Source organism: Myxine glutinosa, chromosome 9, assembly GCF_964187855.1.
Source record: "Myxine glutinosa chromosome 9, kmMyxGlut1.1, whole genome shotgun sequence".
Classification (NCBI taxonomy): Eukaryota; Metazoa; Chordata; class Myxini; order Myxiniformes; family Myxinidae; genus Myxine; species Myxine glutinosa.
The window spans coordinates 34,580,889-34,593,578 of NC_136269.1; the positions used below are offsets into that span (position 1 = coordinate 34,580,889).

General features: G+C 50.0%; 1 protein-coding gene across 1 annotated transcript in view; it reads right to left on the minus strand.

Moving 5' to 3' along the window:
• The window catches only part of LOC137435487 (ras-related protein ORAB-1), a 37,805-nt gene extending 25,440 nt beyond the window's left edge, over nucleotides 1–12,365 (minus strand). The window contains exon 1 of the mRNA XM_068129318.2: nucleotides 12,207–12,365. Within this exon, the coding sequence (XP_067985419.1) occupies nucleotides 12,207–12,229 (23 nt within the window). The 5' untranslated portion in view covers nucleotides 12,230–12,365. The remainder of the gene's footprint in view (nucleotides 1–12,206) is intronic.
• Nucleotides 12,366–12,690: the final 325 nt, after the last annotated feature.

A 12,690-nucleotide genomic window follows, 5' to 3' on the forward strand; every position in this document is an offset into this window, starting at 1 on the left:
CAATTGGCTTGTTTGTTTCACACTGAATGAAAAACGTAGAAGTAGAGCATGCAGATTGTGATACACGACAGGTTCAACGATATGTTCGGCCTGAACAGAATCAAAATGGCGGAGTGTGGCGTCAGCCAATTACGTCTGTGATGTCATTACGGCATACATCACATCAACCTGGTATGTGACAAGATCCTCACTTCCGATTGGTGTACATTTGAAGGGACATACACACAGACACATACTGTTCTAGAAGGCTTTGCCCTATGGGCTACACCATTTATAAAAAAAAATTTAATTGAAGGTTGCATATCTCCTTTAAACACTGCTCTGCTCTGTTGTGTTGTTCATTTAACTTCCTTGTCATTGAATCACCAGCACCAATTGACACTTGAAATGTCAAAATAGGACATGGCACCAGGCTGTAAAAGGAGGAGGGGTGTTCACCAGCAGCTTCAAGTTGGCCATGGGTTGCTGTCGGCACAAATTGGGTCTTATGCAGACCCATAGTTGTGGGATCCACCTTTGGTCATCCTTGACATTTACCTGCGAGTTTTTGCAGGAGGATTACATAAATCCACTGGAATCATAGCTACATGAGGCATATCTCGTTAATCAGCTGGCTTCCTCGGTCATCCCATAAAAATGATGGGAATGGCTGTGGGTTTGGAATGAAGCATGTTAGGTGGTAACATTCCTCTGGGCTTCCATTGTACACATTCTACCTTTAGTCCAGGATTTTGGTGACAAAACCACATTCCTTCACCAGGTGAGTGATAGTTGGCTGAATCTACGTTGTAGTTTGAGAAACCTTTGATTGCCATCGACCTCGAGTGGCAAGGTTTCATGGAGACCATTTTGCTGAGAATTTGGAAATTGCTACACATTTGCGAATGGTGAAAAATGGTGCTTTGAGAAATTGAAAGTTCACTGGACATGTTGGTGACCCAAAACGCAGCAAATCCTCCACTATAAAAACCTCGATGGGAGCAAGACTCAGTGGGTCAGTCGCATCCGCCAGCAGTGTTGATCTGCGGTCATATTCAAGGGGCTCGACAACGTACAAATATTTCACCTTGATGCTTTATTTCCACAAGATTAATAATTGGATGACGTAGCAAACAGTTGGATTGTCCAAAAAAGCCTCCACAAACAAGCACACCAAGATTAGTTGGTAACAAAGTGAGATGGGTTCAGGGACACGGACAAAACAAACACCACCCCGGTACGGAAAATAAACAAGCCACTATTTAGAACCTTTACCTGGATGTAGTTGACACTGTTAAGACAAGTTATCAAATAAAGACACCGCTGGCAGAGAGACATAGTACTGTCAACAAAACCTGGTAAGAAACCAACAAAATGGGGGGGGGGGGGGGGTGCAAGGAAGGTACCTGGAAAACCAAGATTTTCCAATTGGGAATTGAGAACACAAAGTGTATCGAAATCATGTTGTCTTTCCCAAAAAATAAACAATCTGCCAAAGAATGGCAATTTGATGCACAAAACGAGCAGCTGAGCATCTCCAAAGTTTCCTATAGATGCCGATACAAGACTGAGCTGTAGGCTTGGGAAAAATAATCGATTACTCGGTTAAAATAGATTCCCTCCATCGGAACCAGGAATCGACAAATTATATCGAAAGCTTCTCCTGTTATTCTTTACAAAACAGACAAAGACAAGTCTGATCTTCTCCATCTAGATTGTTCAAGTTGTGAAGAAAATGAGCAGGAATATACTCATGAACTGCATGCATGTGGGATAGACTTCTTCCATGATCCAGACAGCATTCGCCTATTGTCTGAGTATTGTGAAATCCCAAAATAATCATCTTTCTTAACAGCAAAGATATCATGGAGTATTTCACAACAGCAAATGAAAAAAAAACAAAAAAAAACTGGAGCAATCGGAGGAGCAGTCATTTATACACCCGACCAGGTAAATAGGGCTCAATTTGTAGCTCTCCTGGGACGAAGTTCAGGAGAGCTTATGCGATGGTGCGTCGTCTGTCTGTCTGTCAGTCCATAAACACTTGCAACTTCTTCTCCGAAACCGCTGAAGGGATTGTGACCAAACTTTAAACAAATTATATTTGTTGTGTTGTGGCTAAAGATTGTTCACAGAATTTTATATATACAGTGGTACCTCGGCTTACGAGTTTAATCCGTTCCGTGACGGAGCTCGTAAGCCAAAGCGTATCCCAAAGCAACAAACCGCCCGAGCGACGGCTCGTATCCCGAAAAACTCGTACGTTGGGGCACTCGTAAGCCGAGGTACCACTGTATATATATATATATACTACTCACAAGTTTGGAATATTGTGGGAGTGTTTTTTTTTTATATAGGGGTTAGGGTATTGAAATCAAGAATGCTGTGTTTTTTCACACATTAATAACCATAGAATTAGGACAAAACCTTTCAACATAATACACAAAATCAACAACACCGAAGAACCTACCAATATCCCTAACTTATTGTGAGTAGTGCATGTATGTATGTATGTATGTATGTATGTATGTATGTATGTATGTAGCCTGGTGTTGGCTTAGCGGTTAGGGTGCCGGCTTGGGATCCTAGGATCCTGAGTTAGAATCCCTGTCAATCGCTAAATTAACACCAGGGGGGTTGACTCAGCCTGTCATCCTTCCGAGGTCAGCAAATTGAGTACCAGCTTGCTTGGGATGAATGATCCCGGTGTGTACCCCGGTTTAGAATAGGTACACCGTATCCCTGCTCATCGTAAGAGGTGACTAAATAAAGGTTGGTGTCAGGAAGGGCATCCAGCCTTAAAAAAAAAAACTGCCTCAAAAAGGGAACCATGATCGTCATGGGGCCCGCAAGGCTAACCCCCGCTCTAGCAGGGAAAAATGGCGTCAAAACGATCATTCATACACACACACCACACACCCACACACACGGGGGGGGGGGGTGGGGGGGTCTACCGGGGGTCAAAGTGGATCCAGGTTTGACCCCCAAAATAGGTATTTGCTTTCTTGTCAGAAACTACACATGCAATTCTGATGAAACTTGACCACAACCGAAATCACCTGTGATGTACCAAAGTTTGTTCACAGCACTAAAAAAAAAAATCTGCCCCTTTAGGGGTTTACAAGGGGTTGCCCCCCCAAAATAGGTATTTTCTTTGTTTGTTTAAAGTCATGATTATGTTCGTATGATTCCACATGCCACACTGTCTTCTAGCAACTATTGAAATTGGTTGAAGATACCTTTAGTCCATGTAGTATACTGTTTATTCTACCAGGTGAGCAGCAGGGGTATTGCACCTATGTTTATTATTCAAATTGATTTATTTTTTTTAGAACTTACTCAGGTTTGGATCAATATGAAGCAACATTTACTTGTTTTCTTTCCCAGAAGCATTTCCACGTTTCAGAGTGGGGAAAAGACATTAGCTTTTCCTCTGTGCAGCAAAATCAGGAAGTAGGAAAGGCCATGAATGATCTCAGAAAGAAAAATCTGCTTCGAGAATCTGGTACATCAAGCATGATCTGGAGCTTCCTTTGATTTGAAAAGAATCCTGAAAAACTGAACAAGACTTAAAATCCAAAGCAAGTTCAATGCGAACTCTGCAGCAAGTTGTCTTCCATGTCAAGCACCTCTAAGGCATGAGCATCTCAAGTCATTCCATCCAAGGAAAGCTCTTGGTCATGGAATGGGAAATCTTGCCAAAGGTGACCAAGATCAATCGGCAAATCGGAAAGAGCCAACTACAAGCACTTATTCAGGATCACAATGTAAGCCTGCTCAAGTGTCACTCCTGGTAAGCTCCCAACTCCCCCTCCCCACACCCTCCCCCAATCCCTACAACTTATCCTACAATATTAAATAAGCTTATTTATCTGCTTGTTGTGCCTTGTAGGTATGACAATCGTACAAAAACAGGGCTGGGCCGATCTCCACCAAATTTTGCACTTGTGTTGGTCATACCTACCGTCAGGTCATGAGCACAAGGAACCCTCACCCTCCATTAGGGGGGGTGGGAGACAAATACCATTTTAACCCGATCTCAACTATGCGCAGGTGTTTGCAATACCTAGGGTGACCTCCCCCCCCCCTTACACCCACTGCGAGAGGGAGAGTTGTCAATTTTGTTTTATATGATTTAAAAAAAAAAAAGAGCTTGCTTTATTGTCAGGCCTGGTGGTTCAATGTAAAAGAAAATGGCGATTCTGCAAAAGCTTTAACATCAAACGTTAGGCCTGTGAATAAGGTCAGGATGAGTGCAAGTCCCTCATAGGGTTGCAGGTATTCACAGGGACCGAGCACAAGTACCTTCTGCATAAAAAGAAAGAAGGTAGCCCTTGGGTCGCTCGAGAAGGATGGAGTTGCCATAATCACAAGGGCAATTCAGATGTTGGATGAGTCAATTCAGGTGACTCAAGAACTTGCATCAAAAATAGCTGCAGCTAACATAGGCTCTACTATCCAACATGCAAGGTTGTGCATATTGGAAAAATCGTGCGTCGAATGGTTCACCCAGCTGAGATCCCACACGCAAGTTCAGCATAATTTCCGTACAAGGTATGGAAGGAATCTGCAATCACGGACTAGTATCAAAGTGTGGTACAAGAGGTTTAAGGAGACTGGAAGTTGTCAGAAACCAAAAAGTACCGGTCAACCAAGCACAAGTTGAACGAGTGAGTGAATCATTTCAACAAAGTCCCAGAAAATCAATCCGACACGAATCCAGAGAACTGGGACTACCAACTGCCACTGTATACAGGATTTTGCATAAAAGGCTGAAGCTTTATGCCGATGAGGTACAGATTCTGCAGGAAATTCAAACCAGATGACGGGCTCAAATGCAAGGAGTTTGCCTTGGAAATGTTCAGTTGCATGGAGGATGACGATTACCTGAAAAAAGGTCATGTTCACAGGCGAAGCTTGCGTTCAGTTCATGTACCAGGGAAGGTCAACCAGCACGATGCGAGGATCTGGGGCTGTGAAAACCCCCACGTGGTCATTGAACACATACACAACAGTCCAAAGGTGAATGTGTGGTGTGGCCTTCTCCAATGACCACTTGGTGAGTCCCTTTTTCTTTGCGGAGGATACAGCAACCTCAACAATTTACATGAACATGTTGGAAGGATACACCTTCCCACAGATTGAAGACCTGCAACCCAAAATTTTTCAACAGGATGGTGCTCCCCTTCATTGGGCTTTAGTCGTTCGAGCCATTCTGAATGAGAAATTTCCAGGTCGCTGGATTGCCGGAGACAGACCGACCGCCAGGCCCTCACGATCACCAGACACCCTCCTTTATGTTTTTCTGTGGGGGTTTGTCAAAGATGATGTCCACAATAAAGGTGGCAAACCTGCACGATCTTCATTCTCGACTCACAGCTGCATGCACACTGGTGGGCACAAACATGCCAAGCCAAACATGGCAAAAACTCGTGTACCGCCTTGATGTCCGGCGTGCAAACGGAGCTCACATTGTAGTGCATTTATGGTGTGCACAAAACTTGTTTGTGCCATATAAACCAAAGGGTATCGTATCATTTGTGGTTCTATATACGTTAACAACCAAAGTTGTCCAGGTATTTTTGGAACACCCTATAAATCAGGCCACCGATTTAATTTACTCATGAACACAAATTTCATGCTGAAGTTATTTCTCTACTCCCTATGCTACCGAAGATGGATGGATACATAATGTTTTCACCCCTGTTTGTCTGTGTGCAGGATATGTCCAAGTTAAAGAAGGATTTTGACAAAACAAATTGAGCAGGTATGTATAAGGACAAATCGATTAGGTTTTGGTGAAGAATCAGAATCAGAATCAATTCTCAAAGTTTAAGAATCACCCAAGCCTACCATACCTAGCTGCACCTCCAACTCTAGGGTGAGTGAGCGAGGGCGAGTGCGAGAGAGAGGGCGAGTGCGAGGGAGAGGGCGAGTGCGAGTGCGAGGGCGAGTGCGAGTGCGAGGGAGGGCGAGTGCGAGAGAGAGGGCGAGTGCGAGAGAGAGGGCGAGTGCGAGAGAGAGGGCGAGTGCGAGAGAGAGGGCGAGTGCGAGAGAGAGGGCGAGTGCGAGAGAGAGGGCGAGTGCGAGAGAGAGGGCGAGTGCGAGAGAGAGGGCGAGTGCGAGAGAGAGGGCGAGTGCGAGAGAGAGGGCGAGTGCGAGAGAGAGGGCGAGTGCGAGAGAGAGGGCGAGTGCGAGAGAGAGGGCGAGTGCGAGAGAGAGGGCGAGTGCGAGAGAGAGGGCGAGTGCGAGAGAGAGGGCGAGTGCGAGAGAGAGGGCGAGTGCGAGAGAGAGGGCGAGTGCGAGAGAGAGGGCAAGTGCGCGAGAGAGGGCGAGTGCGAGAGAGAGGGCGAGTGCGCGAGAGAGGGCGAGTGCGAGAGAGAGGGCGAGTGCGAGTGCGAGAGAGAGGGCGAGTGCGAGAGAGAGGGCGAGTGCGAGAGAGAGGGCGAGTGCGAGAGAGAGGGCGAGTGCGAGAGAGAGGGCGAGTGCGAGAGAGAGGGCGAGTGCGAGAGAGAGGGCGAGTGCGAGAGAGAGGGCGAGTGCGAGAGAGGGCGAGTGCGAGAGAGAGGGCGAGTGCGAGAGAGGGCGAGTGCGAGAGAGAGAGGGCGAGTGCGAGAGAGAGAGGGCGAGTGCGAGAGAGAGAGGGCGAGTGCGAGAGAGAGAGGGCGAGTGCGAGAGAGAGAGGGCGAGTGCGAGAGAGAGGGCGAGTGCGAGAGAGAGGGCGAGTGCGAGAGAGAGGGCGAGTGCGAGAGAGAGGGCGAGTGCGAGAGAGAGGGCGAGTGCGAGAGAGAGGGCGAGTGCGAGAGAGAGGGCGAGTGCGAGAGAGAGGGCGAGTGCGAGAGAGAGGGCGAGTGCGAGAGAGAGGGCGAGTGCGAGAGAGAGGGCGAGTGCGAGAGAGAGGGCGAGTGCGAGAGAGAGGGCGAGTGCGAGAGAGAGGGCGAGTGCGAGAGAGAGGGCGAGTGCGAGAGAGAGGGCGAGTGCGAGAGAGAGGGCGAGTGCGAGAGAGAGGGCGAGTGCGAGAGAGAGGGCGAGTGCGAGAGAGAGGGCGAGTGCGAGAGAGAGGGCGAGTGCGAGGGCGAGTGCGAGAGAGAGGGCGAGAGGGAGCGAGAGCGAGTGCGAGAGGGAGAGGGAGCGAGAGCGAGTGCGAGAGGGAGAGGGAGCGAGAGCGAGTGCGAGAGGGAGCGAGAGCGAGTGCGAGAGGGAGCGAGAGCGAGTGCGAGAGGGAGCGAGAGCGAGTGCGAGAGGGAGCGAGAGCGAGTGCGAGAGGGAGCGAGAGGGAGTGCGAGAGGGAGTGCGAGAGGGAGTGCGAGAGGGAGTGCGAGAGGGAGTGCGAGAGGGAGTGCGAGAGGGAGCGAGAGTGCGAGAGGGAGTGCGAGAGGGAGCGAGAGGGAGTGAGAGCGAGAGGGAGCGAGAGTGCGAGACGGAGCGAGAGCGAGAGGGAGCGAGAGTGCGAGACGGAGCGAGTGCGAGAGGGAGCGAGAGCGAGTGCGAGAGGGAGCGAGAGCGAGCGAGAGCGAGTGCGAGAGGGAGCGAGAGGGAGCGAGAGCGAGTGCGAGAGGGTGCGAGAGGGAGAGCGAGAGGGAGTGAGCGAGAGCGAGTGCGAGTGCGAGAGGGAGCGAGAGTGCGAGACGGAGCGAGAGCGAGTGCGAGAGGGAGCGAGAGCGAGTGCGAGAAGGAGCGAGAGTGCGAGACGGAGCGAGAGCGAGTGCGAGAGGGAGCGAGAGCGAGTGCGAGAGGGAGCGAGAGTGCGAGAGGGAGCGAGAGCGAGTGCGAGAGGGAGCGAGAGCGAGTGCGAGAGGGAGCGAGAGCGAGTGCGAGAGGGAGCGAGAGGGAGCGAGAGCGAGAGGGAGTGCGAGAGGGAGTGCGAGAGGGAGTGCGAGGGAGCGAGAGCGAGTGCGAGAGGGAGCGAGAGTGCGAGACGGAGCGCGAGAGGGAGCGAGAGGGAGTGCGAGAGGGAGCGAGAGCGAGAGGGAGCGCGAGAGGGAGCGAGAGCGAGAGGGAGCGCGAGAGGGAGCGAGAGAGGGAGCGAGAGCGAGAGGGAGCGCGAGAGAGTGCGAGAGGGAGCGAGCGAGCGAGTGCGAGCGAGCGCGAGGGAGCGAGCGAGAGGGAGCGAGCGAGAGGGAGCGAGAGCGAGAGGGAGCGCGAGAGGGAGCGAGAGCGAGAGGGAGCGCGAGAGAGTGCGAGAGGGAGCGAGCGAGTGCGAGCGAGCGAGTGCGAGCGAGCGAGCGCGAGGGAGCGAGCGAGAGGGAGCGAGCGAGAGGGAGCGAGCGAGAGGGAGCGAGCGAGAGGGAGCGAGCGAGCGGGAGCGAGCGAGAGGGAGCGAGCGAGAGGGAGCGAGCGGGAGCGAGCGAGCGAGCGAGGGAGAGGGAGCGAGCGAGAGGGAGAGGAGCGAGAGGGAGGGGCGTGAGGGAGAGAGCGAGAGGGAGCGACCGAGCGAGCGAGTGCGAGAGGGAGCGAGCGAGTGCGAGAGGGAGCGAGCGAGTGCGAGAGGGAGCGAGCGAGTGCGAGAGGGAGCGAGCGAGTGCGAGAGGGAGCGAGCGAGTGCGAGAGGGAGCGAGCATGCGCGAGAGGGAGCGAGAGAGTGCGAGGGAGCGAGAGAGAGTGTGAGTGCGAGGGAGCGAGAGAGAGTGTGAGTGCGAGGGAGCGAGAGAGAGTGTGAGTGCGAGGGAGCGAGAGCGTGAGAGGAAGCGAGAGCGAGTGCGAGCGAGAGCGAGTGCGAGAACAAGAGCGAGCGAGTGCGAGGGAGCGAGTGCGAGGGAGCGAGAGCGAGTGAGTGCGAGAGGGAGCGAGCGAGTGCGAGAGGGAGCGAGCGAGTCCGAGAGGGAGCGAGCGAGTCCGAGAGGGAGCGAGCCCGAGAGGGAGCGAGCGAGTCCGAGAGGGAGCGAGCGAGTCCGAGAGGGAGCGAGCCCGAGAGGGAGCGAGCATGCGCAAGCATAACTGTCCGCTTAACCATCCAACCTGATCGACAGATGCCAAAAAAAAAAAAAAAAAAAAAACCTATCAGAATTAAACATTTATTTTAAATATCAAACGTTCTTTGCCACACATTGTCACTTTGGAAAGTTTCAGGTGGATGTATTTAAGGTCATCGATTTGATTGAGGTTGGAGCACATGATCCAGATGTTGGCCTCAGTATCCAGGTGGGCCTGCAGCATCATGTGAAAGAAATGTTTTTTTTACTCCAACACATTGGGCTGGAGACATTTAACAGATTGTCAGTTTAGTGTTTTGAGACAATGGATTGCGGCCTTCCTCTAGACGTCGTCTTCAAGCAAACCCTGAACTCGATTTGAATCTTCTTGAAGGGTTTGTCTGAAAATTATTTCTTTGCCCACAGCAAGTTGAGAAAATGGGGTGGCTTGCCGCCATTAGCTGGTCGATGGTAAATATCCCACGGTGTCCTTCGTGAAGAGTAGGCGAGTTATCACCAGCATAATGAACAAATTCCGACCTTACCCAGCAGAGGCGCTTCATCAGCAGCACATCTAATGATGCTACCTGTAGCCTTGTGCTGCATACAAATGAAGTAGCGCGCACACAACAGGAAACCAAATATATACTGTATATACGTATATATATATATAAATGAATGAATATATATACAGTAAATTTTTTTTTTTTTTTTTTTTTATTTTTTTTTTTTTATTTTTTTATTTTTTTTTTTTACACCGACACTACAAACTTCAGCTGCAAAATCTTGATCTCGGGTGGGAAGTCCAACTATACCACCCTTCTTGGCACCTTGTGCAATCTTTGAACTTGTCACTCACCATTCTCAGATTAAAGTTTATGATAGCGAAGACGAGCAAGGTTTTTCATACAAAATAGCTCGCCAGTCCATGTCCGGAAAGAAAATGAAAAAAATTAAAAAAAGTTCTCCCAAACTGTTGCTGAAAAAAATAAAGCCAAAGCTCAGATCATTAGTGTGCCAAGAACGAGTAAATAACACTCACTCACATCAAGGAGAAAAATCACAACATCACCAAGGTGTGTTATATTGGCGAGAGTGATCGGTGATTGTTGGTTGTTGTTGGTGAAGATGGATACTACATTTATTTTATACAACGTGGAAGCTCAAAGAGCAAGAACGGATGAGGACACGGCAGAGTGGGGGAAACACCAACAGCAGGGCCAAGAGACAGACAAACAAGGGATTCAGGTAGGAATGATGGGTAGGTAAGGACACACAGGGTGGACGAGATGGATACAGAAGGAAACTCGGGAAGGAAAACCAGGAAATTTGGAGGGAGGTGGAAGATCAACAGGGATGGACAAGATTAGGGATTGGGATGGGTTTGGGGGCAATGATCCGAGATGGAGTAAACAGCAGTCTTGAAGACCAGGAGGGAAAAATGAGATTGAAGAGAATGGGGAAGTTGATTCCACATGTGGAGGAGGGGTGGGGGAGGGACAAATAAATGAGCAGAGGCGAGCAGTGATCCTGGGTTTGGGGAATCTCACGAGAAGGAGGTCGATGGGGGACCAGGTGCACCTCCTGGAACCTGGGAAGGTGATTGGGGGTGCAAGACCAGACACAAGGTAGTAGAAGACAGAGACCACCGACTTGTCTGATGGGAAAGTGACAAGCTCATAAACTCGGCTTCATCATGAGAGGTTCCAGTAATCTTAAAGGCCTTGGTTTCCACTGCGTCAACCTGAGCAAGGTGTGAGGCAGGGGTGCCAGCCCAGAGAGGAGAGCAGCACTTCAAGCTGCTGAAGAAAGTCTCGTCAGCAGATAAGAGTTCAGGTGTGCCAAGGAAGGATCTTGCATGGTGGAGAATGCTCCGCTGGCAGCAAACTTTGAAATGCTGTTTGTCCAACAAAGATCATGGATGAAATTGCATGAAGCAATCATCAAATCAGGATCATCAATGGACGGCCAAGCATGCGTCGTGTCAAAACGTGACGTCCTTTTAAATCATTGGAGGTTGCACCTTATGCAGGTAACCCGACCCAACTCCCATTTGGCTTCACAAGACAACCCAGGTGCTTGACATGAGGTGTAGAGCTTCAGTCCGTATCGTAACAGGTGGGCACCGTCCGCCACGAGCACGTACGTCCTAACCAATGGACTCCAAGAGCAGGAAGGCCCAGTGTTAATCTCCACAATAAAACCAGGTGAAGACTACACCGAGACTACTTGCACGAAGCCCCCAGAAAAGATTTCATCAGAAATAAATTAATTATCAAGCCTTACTGAGCACATCATTTAGTGACGGTCACGAGTTCACACGAACCTACATCCCAGGGGCCTCTTCACGAAAATTGGTCATTCGAGATGACGTTTTCGATTACATAATGACGGACGAGCGGTCACGTCTTGGAACTACACCCTGAACAGGTGAGTAGACCCTCGGAGGATGACGTCACAATTAACCGAACCCTAGTGACGTGGTATACTGAATGAGGGCTATTGGGGGCAAACATTTCACAACCCTACTCTCCAGTATACACTCGTACAGGTGACGCGGGGGTACACGACCATGCAATAACACCACTTTAATTAAATAAATCACCGCCAAGTTTTAAAACCTCAAAGTCACAAAACGGATGAAGTCACAAAGACCCAAGAACGGACGTCCTGGGTGGGGATCATACAGGAAGTGCAGTTCCAATTGTTTTGGTTCCAATTGTTTTGGGAGAAATCCAAAGGTTGGCACAAGTCGGTCTAGGAAGACCGCTCAAGCAGCACCACCACACCCGAAACCGCACACCATTCCTCCGACGTGTCCCACGAAGGAAGTTTAACCGGCATTGCCGAGCACATCGTTTTACATTACACCAGCACGTGACCCCCGGCGAATGGGGGGTGGAGGGGTGTAATTTGAAACATGAACAACAAAGGGAAACGTCACATCAAATCTCACTACCGTCATCGAGGAAAAAAAACGTGTAAACGTTAGTAAACGAATCCTCGCGGTATTCACCAATCGGATTATTATTATTATATTAATCATCCGGTCTCGACAAGCACAAACGGTCCCCGATAGGCCAGGGTCCGCGCTCTTTGTCCTAATATCAAGCGAAGCACGAACAGGCCGCAGGCTTCGTACACACAGGGCCCAAAGCGTCCTTTTACTTTAGCGGGTTTGAGGGTGTTTCGGCGTCCGCGGCACTCGATGAGGTGAAACCGGGCGCGGCTACACGTCAGCAACAAAGTGAGGAAAACAAGCCGACGCTCAAACCGGCTATAACATCTATAACACACCCTTCGGCAGACACTTACTACTCGGGGTTCATCGCTGACATGATACGTGGGACTCCTCCAGCTGCTGCTCCGGCCGAACGCGACCTTCCTCTTCGAGCGGCAGCTGATCTGAGACAAGATGGCGTCGGCAGTAAATGGCGTCCGCCGTGCACACGTCACATCCACGTGGCACCGCCTGACGCATCACGTGGCTCGCCACGCCCATAGGGTAAACGCGAGAAAGGCGTTTTGGTCACAGGGCGTGGTTACAAGAGAAAGAGGCGTGGTCTTCGTGGAAAATGCAACGTGCAAACTTAGGGAAATCTACATATTACGGAAGCAAAACGGCCTCGTGGAAGAGCTGTTAGTTATTAGATTCAATAATCTATTTATTACGTACTGCGTACATGCTCCGTGGAACTCGGAACGGCATATTTGTATCCACATTATTTCAGGGAAACGCAAAGGTTTATTTTTATTTTTCAATAAGTAAAATAAAAACGAGGATTTAAAATTCAATCCA